The sequence below is a fragment of the Trachemys scripta genome, chromosome 3 (assembly GCF_013100865.1).
Source record: "Trachemys scripta elegans isolate TJP31775 chromosome 3, CAS_Tse_1.0, whole genome shotgun sequence".
In the NCBI taxonomy this organism is placed as follows: Eukaryota; Metazoa; Chordata; order Testudines; family Emydidae; genus Trachemys; species Trachemys scripta.
In genome coordinates, this window is record NC_048300.1 from 92,618,486 (window position 1) to 92,636,101 (window position 17,616).

Genomic DNA, 17,616 nt, shown 5'->3' on the forward strand with positions numbered 1-17,616 from the left:
AAAGGAAAAGAGGGTGAAAGGGATGGGGGACAGGTGTGGAGTGACGCTGAGGTGAAGAGACAGTACCAGCGGGGTAGGTTCGGAGCAAACACCAATCAGCACAGGGCAGAGAAAATCCAGTCAAAACTGTCGTAGGTTCTCTGAAGGTCCGAAGGTCCTTGTGTTGGCTGCTTCTGCTCCTACCAGCTGGAGTTTCTGGCTGGCTCCTCTCTGCAGTTTTCTCCCAAGCCCATGGGGAGAGGGGCACATGTGGTGAGGCACATCTGGATCCTAGAGCCCCCAGTGTGTGTGTCGGAGTCTCTCACCCCTAGTTCAGTAGTCCCTGCTTTGTCTACTTCTGTCCCTGTTGGCTGTCACTTTTTTTTCCTCTTTTGAACTTGTTTTATGTTTCTGGAGGGGAGGAGGGAGGAAGGGGGAAAAGCAAACAGTTCCATCATAATATGGCAGTGGTGAGAAATGCCGATGAGACAAAACTTTCATTGGCTGTTGTGAAGCTATGACAGTTTACACCAGCTGAGGATCTGTCCTCTATCTGCAGGTTTTCTCAAGTACTGGATAGCTCTATACTATCGCCTGCCTCTACTAACCTACTTGTTTATTAGTAACATTGCAGCAATGCCATGTAGGTTGGGCATTTTAATACTCATTCATCCTGATTCTTGTGAGCTTGCCTGACTTTTTATTTTATATTATTTTAATAGCATATTAAATAGCATATTTTCAAAGAGCACATGGTTTGGCTTACATATTTAAGCTTTGATTTCTTGACCTGCAGGAACTCCAAAGGGACATAGAGAAACACAGCACTGGAGTTGCATCTGTTCTCAACCTGTGTGAGGTGCTGCTCCACGACTGCGATGCTTGTGCCACAGAAACAGAGTGCGACTCCATCCAGCAGGCCACCCGGAACCTGGACAGAAGATGGAGAAACATCTGTGCAATGTCAATGGAAAGGCGACTTAAGTAAATACAAAATACTCATAAAACCCAAGAGATTCTCCAGATGTTTCAATCTGGAAAAAAAAGTTCCTATTTCTCAGATATTCACTTACCTGAGAAAATATTCTCCGTATTTAAAAAGTAGACCAAATCCCAGCTCTGGCAAGGAGATCTGCACAAGCAGGACTCTGCACTTGTGTGGAACCAGATTGATGTCACTGGGGTTATGTACAGTCCCAAAAGTCTGTTCATTTAATTGCAGGATCAGGACTCAAATTACATTTCTACTACATGTATAATTTATAACAATATTGTTTTTTCATCAGCTGAAATGTTTTTTTCAGTGACTTATTTCATGTTTTAAAAATCCATTGTTACAAAAACGTATTTGCAGTGGATATTCTTGTAACTGATTTTTTACTGATGAATGCAAAAGAATGTCACCACATCCTTATGTTAATTCAAAGTAATTTATGACAGATATACGTAGTCATTTTAATGTTTGTTTTTAACTAGCACCAATACACTACCTCCTCCTGGCTGAGTTACCCTGGAAAATTTAACAATTCATGCTGCAACATTTTGGTTTCCTATAGGAATGGTTTGATTCTACAGTTGAATGTTGTCTCTAGAACAGCGGTTCTCAGACTGTAGCAACCCAAGGACCCCCATTTTGATTTAAAAAATTTTGTGGACCCCCAACCTGGCTTCTAATTTTCCCCAGGGGTGCCCAACTCCCGCTCAACCCCAGGCCCTGCTCCCACTCCACACCTTCCCCCAATACCCCACCCTGCCCCTCCTCTTCCCTCCCCAAAGCACGCCCCGTCCCTGCTCCTCCCCCCCCTCCCAGCACCTCCTGCATACTGCTGAACAGCTGTTCCACAGCATGCAGGAGGCACTAGGAGGGAGGAGTTGATCAGTGGGGCTGGCAGCCCTGGACATGACTCTCTGACCCCCCGGAGTCGGACATGACTCGTGGACCCCGTGGAATACCCTTGTGGACCCCCAGGGATCCGTATACCCCAGTTTGAGAACCACTGCTCTAGAACATTCAGCTAATTGTAGTTTGTATACATAGGACTACATTTTGGCAAATGGCCACATTTTTAGAACTCCTATTACAGCTCATAATGTTCTTTATATACCAGTTGTAAATGAGGATTTGCAGCACACACAAAAAAACGTTGCTGTCTTATTCCAGCTTAAACTGGAATCAACCAGCCATTTATGTTGTCCATTTATCAACCTTGCAATCAAGGCTTGGTTAAGAGCCAGTTATTGTTTAGTGCAGCCCTGGTTCCCTATTGTAGCTTATGATCAGGCAGAGCAATGCAGGGCAAATGACCTCAAATCTAAACGTACCCTAATTTTCCATTTTCTGTCGCAGAATTGAAGAGACGTGGCGACTATGGCAAAAGTTCTTAGATGACTATTCTCGCTTTGAAGACTGGCTGAAAATTTCAGAGAGGACAGCTGCCTTTCCTAGCTCCTCTGGTGTGGTGTATACGGTTGCCAAGGAAGAGCTAAAGAAATTTGAGGTAACTTATTATGTTTGAAATTTAATATCTCCAGATCCTATTACAGCAGCCAGCTGGTTCTCCTTTCAGTACATAAGCTGCTCAATACAGACACACGATACAGAAGAGTTGATGATTTTGCAGCTGTCCCCTAGCATTTTTTAAGAAAAAAAATTAGAGGCTATAGATATATGGATATAGAGATATAGATATAGGAAAAGACATACTAGGTCATCCAGTCTCTCACCCTATCAATGCAGGATTGTTCCTTACTGTGCATCGTCCATGGGTCTGTCCACTGTAATTTTTAAATGTCGCAAATCCTTCTACCATTTCTCTTTGAAGACTATATACACCCTAAATATTTTATTTTCCTATAGTTCATCCCATTGCTCCTGGCTGTAATTTCTGGTATTGTACCCCTTAAATAACTCCTCTCCTTTTTCATATTTACACTCTTCAGATATTTGCAAAGTGTTACCACATTCCTACCTTAGATCCTGATCCTGCAAACACTTACACTCACAAGTAACTTTACGCGTGTGAGTATTCCCTTTGATATCACTCAGACACACACAAGCTAAACGTTAAGCATGTGCCTATGCATTTGCAGGGGTGGGGCCTTGCCTGGGGCTTAGCCATGTTGTAGTTATGTAACTGATTGGTGTTTTGTGACTAATGTATGTGTGGTGTGCAAATAAATGGAATTCTTTGGGGGCCGTTCAGGTGAGTTAGTTTCAGTTTTCTTTCCTAATTGTGAACACAAGAAAATAAACTCTTTGGGCTTAGGCTTTGGAATGCTTCAGCCAGGCTCAGTTTTTATTACATGTGTACAAACCTCTGGTCATTACTGAACCACTAACCGACCTCTTAAATATAGTGAAGCCAAAGGCTACCAGATAATAATCATGTAAAAGTTGAAATTTATCTGGAAAATCAGTATTCTGTTTGCAGTCCTGTCCATTCGTTCCATCCTCCCTCCATTCAGTGACCAGAGTCTAAATCATGTTTAGTGAGTTACTGTAAATGAGAGACTACCATGCATCTCTCAGCTGTCTCCTATGATCACAGCCGGTTTCTCTGTCTATGCTCTCTCACTGTGTCAACCTTTATACACTGACCTTTACCTTCCAACACATACCACAGTACTCTCACACAGACATATGAAGCTTAGATTGCAGACAAGGAGAATAGTTTTTAGTCTAGTACTCCTGTTTAAATTGGTACATCTACATGTACATACAGCTACTATCATCTCAAAGTAGGGATGTAAGTCCAAAATTAGTGTTCACTTGGGGGCAGCCATGATCGGGATAGAAAATTGAGTTCCTTCAGACTGTAACTATTTTTTCCTATTTTATTCTCCTATCCATCCCACCAATAAGATAAAACCTTTAAGAACATTAGCAAAGCACATTAGATTGCATCAGTCATCCAGTATGTCATGAACTCCATTGTACAAAATCACACAGTAGTCCAGTATTTCACTGACGCTGTAATGCAAAGAGGAACATCAGCAAATGAATTACTGCATTGCTAAACTGTACATTGGAAAACATATATAATTGTTCTTTTGCTAAACAAGACTTGGTAACAGGTGGGGTGGCATTGTAATTTACACTGAGTTGTAGATTACAAGGTTAAATCTTTTGAGTTAGTAGTAAATCAGTGGTCAGATGTATGCCTCTTCCATGAGAGAATGTGCTTGTCACTCCAATTACAGAACTGCATGTTGGTTGCTTTCTTATTTCATTGGCATTTAAACAAAAAGAGTAATTATCGTGACAAGGATCCTTTGGTGTATTTGGTTGTTTCTAACTAGCTCCTTTAGCTATCCCTGTGACTTCATTGCACAAAAGTGCTTATTTTCATTTTTAATTAACACGCATTCTGGCAAGTTGCAGGATTGAGGCAATATACATCAACATAGCTGATGCTGTTAATGAATTTGTATTCGGGTCCACTAGCATATTTGTTTTCCAGTGCTATCGTTTCTCTCCCTCTTCCTGTCCTCATTGTCACTTTTTTGGCTACCTAATGCTAGAAAATGCAAACTTGCACAACTGTGATCTGAAACCAAAGCCAATTCACTTCTTTATCATTTCCTTTAAATTGCATGTGTCCCAAATAGAACTGAGTGAAATATTCAACACATTTAGCCCTTTTCTCTGTTCATGAGTTATCCGCAAAACAAACTTTGCTTTTGAGAAATTCAACAATAAATTTGTGATCAAATTCAAGCCTACAAAATGCTCACCAGGTTCTTGCTATGACTTGCTTTTTGAGTATTTGCTATTCATATAGTAAAAAGAACATGAGTACTTGTGGCAGCTTAGAGACTAACAAATTTATTAGAGCATAAGCTTTCGTGGACTACACCCCACTTCTTCGGATGCATACAGAGTGGAATAAATATTGAGGAGATATATATACACACATACAGAGAGCATAAATAGGTGGGAGTTGTCTTACCAACTCTGAGAGGCCAATTAAGTAAGAGGAAAAAAAAAAAAACTTTTGAAGTGATAATCAAGGTAGCCCAGTACAGACAGTTTGATAAGAAGTGTGAGAATACTTACAAGGGGAGATAGATTCAATGTTTGTAATGGCTCAGCCATTCCCAGTCCTTATTCAATCCTTTGTTGATTGTGTCTAGTTTGCATATCAATTCCAGCTCAGCAGTCTCTCCTTGGAGTCTGTTTTTGAAGTTTTTCTGTTGTAATATAGCCACCCGCAGGTCTGTCATTGAATGACCAGACAGGTTAAAGTGTTCTCCCACTGGTTTTTGAGTATTATGATTCCTGATGTCAGATTTGTGTCCATTAATTCTTTTGCGTAGAGACTGTCCGGTTTGGCCAATGTACATGGCATTGGGGCATTGCTGGCACATGATGGCATATATCACATTGGTAGATGTGCAGGTGAACGAGCCCCTGATGGTATGGCTGATGTGATTAGGTCCTATGATGATGTCACTTGAATAGATATGTGGACAGAGTTGGCATCGGGCTTTGTTACAAGGATAGGTTCCTGGGTCAGTGGTTTTGTTCAGTGATGTGTGGTTGCTGGTGAGTATTTGCTTTAGGTTGGGGGGTTGTCTGTAAGCGAGGACAGGTCTGTCTCCCAAGATCTGTGAGAGTAAAGGATCATCTTTCAGGATAGGTTGTAGATCTCTGATGATGCGCTGGAGAGGTTTTAGTTGGGGGCTGAAGGTGACAGCTAGTGGTGTTCTGTTATTTTCTTTGTTGGGTCTGTCTTGTAGGAGGTGACTTCTGGGTACTCGTCTGGCTCTGTCAATCTGTTTTTTCACTTCAGCAGGTGGGTATTGTAGTTTTAAGAATGCTTAATAGAGATCTTGTAGGTGCTTGCCTCTATCTGAGGGGTTGGAGCAAATGCGGTTATATCTTAGAGCTTGGCTGTAGACAATGGATCGTGTGGTGTGTCCTGGATGGAAGCTGGAGGCATGTAGGTAAGTGTAGCGGTCAGTAGGTTTCCGGTATAGGGTGGTATTTATGTGACCATCGCTTATTAGCACAGTAGTGTCCAGGAAATGGACCGCTTGTGTGGATTGATCTAGGCTGAGGTTGATGGTGGGATGGAAATTATTGAAATCATGGTGAAATTCCTCAAGGGCTTCTTTTCCATGGGTCCAGATGCTGAAAATGTCATCAATGTAGCGCAAGTAGAGTAGGGGCGTTAGGGGACGAGAGCTAAGGAAGCGTTGTTCTAAGTCAGCCATAAAAATGTTGGCATATTGTGGGGCCATGCGGGTACCCATAGCAGTGCCGCAGACTTGAAGGTATATATTGTCCCCAAATGTGAAATAGTTGTGGATGAGGACAAAATCACAAAGTTCAGCCACCACACTATTCATATAGTGTGATTGATCATCCAAGTCACATGGTACTGTTTCTGTTCCCAAATTGGTTGACTGAAACTTTTATAACCTGAAGAATGTTACCAGATTTGCCCATTACTTTGGGGTATGCTAATTTATTAGGATTACTCCTCTGTGGGGGGGGGTCTGTAATTCTATCAATGTACTGTTTGTGTCACGTGTTCTTATACGGAGCTCTACTTCTCCCTTCTGCAAGTTCCCTCCCAATGGATCTATCTTGCAGGGCCTGGTTCTTCCAACCCCAGAATCAGGCGAACACACACACATACATTAACAGAGCGCATCTGAGAGGACTGGGTTATTCAGCTCTCCCAAGCTGACCCCTTATATGTCCCTGGACTCAGGAGGCTGGGTCAAGCAGCATTTCCAAGCTGTTACCCTCATAGGCCCTTGGACTCAGCAGGCTGGGTCAAATAGCACCTCCAAGCTGTCACCTTCAGATGCCATGTGCACTGCATTGGAATAGAGCATGCCTGAGCATGCTGGGTCGAGCAGCACTTCCAATCGGCCACCCTCATATGCCCCAGGTTTAGCACGTCCCTATCCCCACTTTCACGTTACAATTGTTCTGGTAATAACTCACTCGATGAGCAAATTCCACAGGATTTTTGGGTGCTTCAGGGATCTTTAGCTTAAGTAGGAGGAGCGTTCCTGCAGAGCAAATGGAGAAGCCAAAAATCACCCCCTAGCGGCGGGGGGGAGAGAGAGAGAAGCAACCAGCTTAACCATGAAAGTTATTTATTGCCAGGTAATAACCATACAAGGGGAGCCACACAAGTTAGGGTCAGAAGGTTATACTTAGAGAGAGAACGAGAGAGAGCTAGGATCTCATCACGCTGTGAAGCTTGAATCGATCTGGGGTCCCAAGTTGGTGATAGCTGACGGTCCAGAATTCTGGAGGCAGGCAGAGCCCCCAGCACAGTCAGTCGGGAGAAGATGAGGTCCCAGTGGAACTGATGAAGATGTTGGATACAGGCATCAGAGCACTTATTTGAACATGGGTAGGAGTTTTTGTAGGGAAAGAACAGTGATTCAAGGGAGAACACTAGATTTACCAAAGTTATTTTGTTCAGGCTAGCCCAGTGGTTCTCAAACTTTTGTACTGGTGACCCCTTTCACATAGCAAGCCTCTGAGTGCCACCCCCCTTATACATTAAAAACACTTGTTTATATATTTAACACCATTATAAATGCTGGAGGCGAAGCAGGTTTTGGGGTGGAAGCTGACAGCTTGCAATCCCCGGAAGGGTCCCGACCCCCAGTTTGAGAACCCCTGGGCTAGACAATAGGAACTGCTCATTCCTGGCTATGGGCGGTGTTCCTTCGAGGGTGCTCACAATGCAATTAGGCAGCTTCTGTATTTTGGATACCAATAAAGGATTTATTACTAGAATTGGTCTGATAACTACTGAGCTGGGTGCATGCAGGCATAGGTTCATTAACATCTGGAGCAGAGGTCCCCCAGAGTTCAGTGCAGTTCTTGCCTTTGAGTCTCTGTTCTCCATTCTGTATGCTAATGGGGATGCCTCCCTGTCCCATCCTTGATGCAAATGAGGCAAGGGAGTTTCCTTAATCCTGTCACCCTTGTCCAGAGAGGGTTTAGGTGTGTCTCCCAGTGCCTTTTCATTGCTTTCTGTAAGTCTTTCTTCTGATCGGCTTAGGTTCAAGCAGAGGGTGGAGGGGTAGTCTTTGGTGAGTCAGACAGGCTGGGTACTGTGCCCTGGTTCCCCAAGAACACAGAGCTGGTAGGTAACCAGTAGGATTTGAATAAGTCACATGTGGCCTGGCCATTTGCTCAAATACAGAGTTGTATAAATATTCACAAAACTTTCTTTCTCTGTGACTGTGGAAATAAAAATGGTTCTCATACCTGTCATATTAAAGATAAATAAAAGGTGCCTGGAATACTGTCAAAGCAAATTCACAATTATTATTCATATGAAGACTTCTCAGCATCTGCCAAGAGGTAGTGCTAAATAGATTAATTGAGACTTGAGAAATCTTATAAAATTTTTGCTTTGATGTCTTTAAAAATTTGACATCACCATTTACAGTGCTTGTTTGTTTGTAACCCACTGAAATTTAATTAGTCAATATCAAGTCCAGCCCTCTAATGTAACATTTTAAGAAACTTTTAATTGGTCTCAGAATTTACGCCCTCCATATTCTAAAATATGCAGGTGAAATATTGGACAGCCAAGAAAAGACAGTACCTCAATCTTGGAATAAAACTGTGCTTGCTGCTGTCATTGTGACAGGAGCATTCTCACTGAAATGCTTGGTCCTTACTGCCATTTATTGATTTTGTAAACAACGACATTTCTCTTTGCTCATCCCAATCAAAAGGCCCCAATCCTACAATCAGGTCAGTACCAGCAAATGTTTGCACCCATGTTGGTACAGATCCAATTTCAGGATTGGAACCAAAGACAAGAACAATCTGAGACCATTTACCAATTTCAGGGGCTGACAGTCTGATAGTGTCTTTTGTTGTTTCCATTGTTATTTTAGGCCTTCCAAAGACAAGTGCATGAAAGTCTGACACAGCTGGAACTGATTAATAAACAGTACCGCCGCCTGGCCCGAGAAAACCGCACTGACTCTGCTTGCAGCCTCAAACAGATGGTCCATGAAGGGAACCAGAGATGGGACAACTTACAAAAGCGAGTCACTTCTATCCTGCGCAGGCTAAAAGTATTTCTCCATTTTCAAGCCATTCTCTTACAGAACTAGACTGTATGCATGAAGGATGTTGTGAGCTTCTGACTCCTCAAGCCCATGCAAGTTTTCTCCTTGGCTGGGTTATTTAAACTTTATTTTGATGATTTTGTGGGTGCTCTATCTAAAGTAGTTAAGTAATACACTGCAGGAAGATGTAGAGTTGGACCTGGGTGCCCTACTTCCCCTTAGAAGAGAAGAACAAGAATACTTGCAGTTGAACTTTTGTAACTCTGCTCTTCGCTGCTAGAGGCACAATGGTACTGAAGTGGGAACCTGAAAGAGCATAGAGGAGATCAGTGAAGAACATGTACTGATTTCAGTCAGACTCAGAAGATAGTGACGTGAAAACTAACTTTTGTGGAAGCCTCACATTGTTTCGGTTGTTTTTTCTCTTTTGTTTTTTCAGCATTTTATTGGCCAGCGCGAGGAGTTTGAGACATCACGTGACAACATTCTGGTCTGGCTAACAGAGATGGATCTGCAGTTGACCAATATTGAACATTTCTCAGAGTGCGACGTCCAAGCAAAGATAAAGCAACTCAAGGTACGGGAGGCCAGCCAGTCTGTGGCATCAAAAATATCCAAATAGGAACTGAGAGTGTAAGAAATGTTCCATGAATAGTGTTATGTGATTAAAACCCTTTATTCCCAGGACATGGGCTCAGCCCCAGTCAATCAATGGAACCATTGCTCTTTATAGAGCATGGTGTATGTGCTGATGAGTTCTTTAATGGCTGCTGAGTCCAATGCACTAGTGACAGTCCTGTGCATAGGTCGGGCACACCCATGCACTAGCAATGCTCTGAACCTGAGCAACAGATTCTTTCCTCCTCTGATGCCAGTCATTACAAAGCTTGAGCCAGTCCACCTCGCAACTTCTCTTTCCATCTACAAGCTGTCTCCGCCAACCAGAGCGGCATTCTGCACTCCTTTTCCAATCATCCATGGAGATTCCAAAGGTTACTACATCATCTTTGTAAGCATCCTAAAATCTGCACAGCAGTCTGCATCTCTTTCTAAACGCTTCACAAGCTTCAGAGTACAGCATACTCTTTGGGATCCTGTAATCCGGCATCTGCTTGGCATGTCTAAGACACTTGAGTCTTTTCTTACTAATCAAGGTTCCCATTAACGACATACCAGCACGATTTAACACTTCCACATGTGTCACCCTGTCTTGCCATCTTATTAGAAGAATTTTATGCAAGCATCTAATATGAAAGCTGTTTATTCTTTTGATATGTTTGGCATAAGTCGTCCATGTATCTGAGCCAGATAGAAGGATGGATAAAACACATATCTCATAAATATGGATTTTCACTTTAGTTGACAATTTGTTATTGTTCCAGACTCTGTCTTGCAAAAGACCAAGGTTCCTAGCTGCTTTGCTGATTTTACTAGTGAGCTCAGCATCCAGATCTGTATTGCTGGTAACAGTAGAGCCAAGGTGGCAAAATTGGTTAACAGCATCCATATGAATAAGGTGATATCTGGAACTGGTTCTGAAGAGCTTTGGTGCATGATCAGTCTTATTCAAGCTTATTGATAGCCCAATGATTTTGCATGAATCCGAGAGCTTGGTAGTAAGATGTTTTAGGGCATCAACACTGTGAGCCACAAGGGCTGCATCATCTGCAAACAACAGGTCCCTTATGATATCTCCTTCACCTTCATCTTAGCTCTGAACCTTGCAATGTTAAACAAACCTCCATTGTGTCTAGAGCTAAGATAGACACCCTCTCAAACATCATGGAACATATGTTGAAGCAGGAATGAGAAGTAAATATTAAACAATATAGGAGCCAGTATGTAGCCCTCCCTGCTTCACTCCATTGTTGATGTTAAATGAGTCAGACTCTTGATTTTCATACATTATAGTTGCCTTCATGTCATTGTGTAAGAATTTCACAAGGTTTAGCAATATAGGCGGACAAGCAAGCTTCTTCAGAACAATGTAAAGCCCTGACGGACTAACCATTTCAGAGGGTTTTGTTAAATCTATAAAAGCCATGTACAGCTTAATACGCTTCTCTCTGTACTTTTCCTGCAGTTGTCTTATGGAGAAGACCATGTCTATGGTAGACCTTCCTTAGTGGAAGCCGCACTGGCTTAGAGGATAGATTCTCTCAGCTAAAGTTTGGTAAATTAGGTAAAATAATATAGTTTAAGGTCATTTTAACGATGTTAAGAAGAGAGATACCTCTGTGATTATCACTTCTGTCTCCTCTGTTTTTGGAGAGTTGGCTGAAACAAACATCCTTAAAATCTTGTAGAACAGTTCCTTCCTTCCAAGAGCATAGCAATACCTCATGCAATCTTCGCAGCAAGTCTTTGTACATTTGTAGATTTCTGCAGAAACAGATCCTGAAGCTTTGTTGTTGGGAACCTTTTGGGTGCTTTGGTTCCTCTAGTGTAGGTTTGGCATCCAGAAACTTCAAACCCAGGAAATTTGTGTAGCACACATTGGCCTACTACAGACTCCCTTGAGTATATCATTCCATAGTGCTCAATCCACCTCACCCATTGCTTTCCTTTATCTGCTATGATATTGCCATCCTGATCTTTCAGCAGAGCTGTCTCGTTCTTTATTGGCCCAATGGCTTTTCTAATGCCCTCATACAACCGTCCACTGTCACCTCTGTCAGTTGCCTGTTGGATGCTGTCACAGAGACCCAATCAAAATTTTTGAGCACACATCCTGGAAGCTATTTGAACAACCTTACGAGCGTCTCTTAGATTGTTGAACAAATCAGTAGTAGAAGTAGACCTTCTAAGTGATCAGCACAGATCTTTTCCTGTCAGTAAGTGGCAGCAGTATCTCCAAATGGTCTACATACCATTTTTTCAGTACTCTTTCCAAAACTCTTGATGGCCACATTGTACATACTTATCTTCAGTGCTTCCCATGTATCTGAAGCAATTTCATTTGTTTCAACTGTCTTTGCTGCTACTTCTTTATAAAGCCCATTTCTTGATAGGATCATTGATTTGGCACATGTCAATACGAGGTTGCATGGCAATTTTTTAGGTGCATCCTCTTAGCTTGAAATTTCACTTTGCGGCAAGCAAGAGAGTGTTCTGAGTCACAGTCTGAACTTTGGAAGGATCATGTATGCAAGATATCTTTCAAATATGTATGTCTTATCAGTACCAGTTCCAGCTGATGCCAGTGCTTGGCCCTCAGGTGTCTCCACGAGGTGGTTGTTCTGATGTTACTAGCAAAGAAGGTGTTGGTAACGGATAAGCCTTGCCTGGCATAGAGCTTAAGAACTCTCTAACCCTTATCATTCATACATTCAATGCCATGCCTACCCAGAATCCGAGGCCAGATCTCAACATTGGATCCAACTCTTGCATTGAAGTCTCCAAGTATTAGGATGGGTTCTTTCCATGGAATCTGCCAATCAGTTCTTCCAGCTGTTGGTAAAAGCTATCCTTCTCCTCATTGCTAGCCTGCAGAGTTGGCACGTAGACACTGATGAGGTTAATGAATCCTTTCTGTAGACTTACTTGAAGTTAGTCTATACATATGGACCCTGCAATCGGAGCTTCACACAATGACATAAATTCATTTCTGAGAGCAAAACCCACACCACACTCTCTCCTTATTCCTTCGGGTTTGCCATACCAGTAAATGGTATAGTCCTTCTTCTCCCTCTGAACTCTGTGTCGGAGAGCTGAGTTTCTGAAAAAGCTGCAGTATCAATTCTGAAACATGCAAGCTTGTTACTCAACACAAACATTTTCCTCAAATCCAAATTCAGATCAAAGTCATATCCAGGGGTCAAAGTCCGACTATTCCAGCAAGCAATTCTATTTGTAAAAGCAGCAATTCTATTTGTAAAAAAAAAAAAGTAAACAATGAGAAAGGGCTTGTCTGACCCACCTTTTCTAGGGCTACCCTCACATGAGGCAAGCAGGCCATTCCTAAACTGTGCTGCTTAGAAATCTTGTTAGCTGCCCCACAGCCCTTATGCCTCTTTCAGATCCCTGCAACCATCTTGCCAAGACCTTCAGCTCATACGCCTAGACAAAATTATGGAGGAGCAGAGGCTGCCATAGACATGTCACCCTTCCCCCTTTAGACCACGGTTTGTGCATGGTTTCTGCTCTACCACAATGTGACTCATTATTTGCTGAGCGCTTTGGAACATCTGCAGTGTAAATGTAAAACAACTTGTTAGTATGTGTTAATATAGCTTTAGAATATGTATTCATTATAACGACCTTATCTACCTAAGACTTTCAAAACTCACAGGAGTGGCTTGTTCAGAGGACAGTCCTCTTCCCAAATACAGCACGGTAAATCATGAGACTTGCTGGGTAGAACTTTAAGTGCTACTTCATTAGCTTATATGGGAGAGTATGGCAAGGGAATGCTGAGTTGCACCATCAAATTGTGCTTACTCTGTGTAATGGTCCTTGTTTGTGTTTGGTAAATATACCATCTCTGCTACAAAGCTCTGTAAGACATAGCATTCTTGGTAACTGAGAATTGCTTAATGTTGGTTTTAATGATAACATAAAGTCATGGCTTTTTATGCTGCACAGGCTTTCCAGCAAGAGATCTCCCTGAACAACAATAAAGTTGACCAGATAATTGTCCAGGGTGAGCAGCTGATAGAGAAAAGCGAACCCATAGATGCAGCTGTCATTGAAGAAGAATTGGATGAGCTCCGGCATTACTGTCAAGAGGTCTTTGGTCGTGTGGAACGTTACCACAAGAAATTGATCCGCCTTCCTGTATGTATCCTCTTTATTTCCTTTTTTAAGATTTATTATTAATTTACAAATATAATAATGGTGAAAGAGTTTGTGTGTGGGGTGTAATATATATGACAAAACACCCCATAATCTTTACTTCTTGTAACCTGATCCTTCCCTTCCCCCGCACCTCTGTGTGTTATCACATATTGTGGTGTTTTGTCTTGTTCAGACTGCAGACTCTTCAGGGCAAAGAACCTTTCTCATTTCTATAAAGCATCATGCACACCTATGCATTATAAATCAGAGCTTTATGAATGAGAGTTTTGATGCTGTACTGGAGACATAAAATTCTTCTTGCCCTGCAGGGTGAATTCTATTGAATAGCATTGAGTTTACTGAAATAAAGACACTCCTTCCTTGCAGGGCAGATGGAACTTTAAATATCCAGAACTGAATGTACAGCTGGGAAGTGAGAGAGGGTGATTTTGGAAATCAAACTGGAAAGCACCCTGAGGGAAAGCAGTGAGAAGCACTTTTCATAACATGAAAGAATAGATGAGAGCAGCAATCAAGATAAACGCCTTTTATAGTTTCTATAATTTGGTTCCAAAATGTTGCTCTAATTTTGCTGTCTGTGTAGAGATAATATCTAGAGAAAATTTGGAGACAGTTGCCTTACATGAGACTATACAGATGAGCATTAAGCAGTGAAGATGAATTTATTCTTAGCCTCTTTTACTCATTTTATCTTTTTATTTTATATGCATTTTAAAAAAAATCAAAAGAGGATCAAAGAAAGATACAAAATGGGAATCCTGTCAGTGTTATCCAGTGACATTTTTATCTCATTGACCCAGGTAGAAAGGACATTGTTTCCAAGGGTTGAATTAATAGTCTCTGTTCTGGTGTTTCCTTCTAGCTGACAGACGATGAACATGACCTCTCTGACAGAGAGGTGGATCTGGATGAATCAGCAGATCTCTCTGACATACACTGGCACGACAAATCTGCAGACAGTATTCTGTTCCCACACCCCTCCTCCAACCTCTCACTGTCACTTGCCCAACCGATGAGAAGTGAGCGGTCAGGGCGGGATACTCCTGCAAGTGTAGATTCCATCCCTTTGGAATGGGATCATGACTATGACCTCAGTCGGGACTTGGAGACAGCCGTTTCGAGGGCACTGCACTTAGAGGAGGAGGAAGGACAAGAAGACAAAGATTTCTATCTTAGGGGAGCAGCTAGTATAGCAGGTATTGATTGCTTCTCTCATATCTCTCTCAATAAAGGGAAATAAATATTGCATATAGGATCATATTGCTGGGGAGTTCCTAGGAATGGGAAAATATTCCAAAGAGCTTCAGAAGACCTCAAATAGCTGTCCTGGAATGGTCTCCTGGTCTTTGACACAATATTACAGGCTTCTGGATGAGTGCAGGCTTGGAATATCACAGAGGCATATTCACTGAATGACAAAGAGGGAACTGGCTATTTTATTGCACCCTGTGTCTGCCAGATGTGACTGGTGTTGCCTATAACAGGGTTGGCTAATACAGTCTTTTGACTGGAGGAAATGGTACTGGATGATTGCAAGAAAAATGGAAGGGAGAGAAAATTCCAAGGAAACATCTGACACATTCACCCACTGGACCACATGTTAAAGTCTAAGTGAGTTTTTACTCAGTCCTTACTCAGGCAAGACTCACATTGACATCTTTGGGACGTTTGACTTAGACTTCAAGACTTGGCCTTTTATGCGTTCATGAAACCTGTCTGTCTGTATGACTATGTGCATATTGTGTAACAAATACTAATGAGGACTAATGTGTCTATATGTTTGAAGCATGTAGACATGGTCCATTTATTGTTAGAGAGGCCTAAATTCAAGATTCTGTTCTGTCTTTAATTGTGATAGTCTTGTGCTTTTCAGTTCCTTGACACCTTCTAAAAAGAGGCTAACTTACTTAAAGCTATTTTCAGCAGGAATTCTGTGATGCAATTTAACTCTGTTTATTCAAAAGGAATATGGAAATTAGAATTGGTGATCTACTCTCCTTCTGGGAAAGTTGGTTTCCTGGTACAAGAAGACAACAATTGCTGAGATATCAACTCAGATTGTGCTTGTATTTTTGCAGATGTAGAGATCCCAGAAAGCCCCGAGGCCTATGTAAAACTTACTGAAAATGCACTCAGAAATATCTCTGGTAGACATCAAAAAAGCCTAAGCATAGCCAGACCCAGATAACCCGACCCAGATAACCCAACCCATACCTGTAACAGTGTCTTCTTCTCTTAGCTCATCTGCTGTACTTCTCACAGCTCACAAGATAGATATTTTCTCACATGACAGCACTAGCATGTCAATGCAGAACTTTCCTGCTTTATTACCATTCATAAAGGTCTTGTTTCTTCCATGCAACCAGCAGGAGTGGAAAGAGTTTTAAAAAGCTAGCTAGGGTGCAATATCTTTTAGCTAAAGTACTGGCTAATTAGATGTAGCTAATCAGTATTTTACTCCAATCGGTACCGGCTCCTTGTTGTCCAGACTCCAGTATTGTAGCAGAGGGATTCAAAATAAGAGATTCTAATAACAGGGTTATTAAAACCCTTGGTTTTCCTCTGGGAAGAGGCTGGTTTCATAAGGGATCATCTGCAGCTGTTAAAAAAAAAATGTTGTTTTTGAACATCTCCTCCTACCTAAACCAATGGAGATCAGGTGTATTCCAGAAGTGACTTGATCTCTAGGAAGAAATTACAAGTTTGCCATGTTTTAGAAGCATTGCCTGCTGGAGCTGGTGGATGTAACTATAACAGCATTGCTTGGTATTTACATACTGCTTTTCATGTTCAAAAGTAGTATAGAAATAGAATCCTTAAGGTACACCAAAATTCCACTCTATTAGCTTCAGGGGAAATGCCAAAATGTCTACTGTAAAAAGAAGTGAGAGAAAAAAATTGAACTTAGTCCTGAGTGATTGCCAGGTCTGAAAAGGAGCGATGTCACAGAAAATCTCACTGTGAGAGACTGGTATAAAGCCCACTGAGAATTTAGTCTTCCAGGGGGATCAAGAATTATTTTGGGGAAAGAGTCTCTTCAAAACAAGTTGCAGGCCTATTTGCACCTATGGAAGCTTTAATACTGTCCTCATGGCAAGTATTAGTATTCATCAGTATAACATCTGTGCTCTGGAAAGTTGCTAACCCGCTAACATAATCAGTTACAAATTTGTTTTGTCATTCCCCAACATGTACTATTGCAGCCACCTTTTCCATGCTGTCTAACCTGGTTAGTAATTCTTATGTTTTTCCTTGGATACAAAGTGAAGGCTTTGAAAAATCTCAAATCAGTAGACACATCTTTTGTAATTTTGCCACAGGAGAACCAGGTGCCTTGGAAACACACATCCGTCAACTGGATAAGGCCTTAGACACTAGTCGTTTCCAAATACAGCAAACAGAAAATATCATTCGCAGCAAAACACCCACAGGACCGGAACTAGATTCCAGTTACAAAGGATATGTGAGTACAAGGTGTATTGCCACCTAGTGACTGAATTTAAAATAACATTACTCCTCATTTTTCTGGATACAGACTAACACAGCTACCCTTCTGATACTTAAAATAACAGTTCTTGTGACAGGGCACTATATTTAGAGTACAAGTGCTAATAAATTAACATAGAATAGCCATTGAAAAAATGGCTCTTGCAATGGAACAGATGGTTCGGTATAAAGCTGTTACCTCCTCTCAGCCCCATTCACAAACACGCGATCTCTACCCTCGATCACATACAGTTATTGTTACTTTAAGGTTATGTAATTATTTGTGAGTTT

The 17,616-nt window shown here is 41.7% G+C and overlaps 1 protein-coding gene across 3 annotated transcripts in view; it reads left to right on the forward strand.

Moving 5' to 3' along the window:
* SYNE1 (spectrin repeat containing nuclear envelope protein 1) overlaps positions 1-17,616 on the forward strand; it is a 475,430-nt gene that overhangs the window by 441,260 nt on the left and 16,554 nt on the right. For all 3 annotated transcript variants that reach the window (XM_034765383.1, XM_034765382.1, XM_034765384.1), the window contains 7 exons: positions 776-963; positions 2,327-2,477; positions 8,866-9,048; positions 9,482-9,619; positions 13,627-13,818; positions 14,702-15,035; positions 17,160-17,302. In XM_034765383.1, the coding sequence (XP_034621274.1) occupies positions 776-963; positions 2,327-2,477; positions 8,866-9,048; positions 9,482-9,619; positions 13,627-13,818; positions 14,702-15,035; positions 17,160-17,302 (1,329 nt within the window). The remainder of the gene's footprint in view (positions 1-775; positions 964-2,326; positions 2,478-8,865; positions 9,049-9,481; positions 9,620-13,626; positions 13,819-14,701; positions 15,036-17,159; positions 17,303-17,616) is intronic.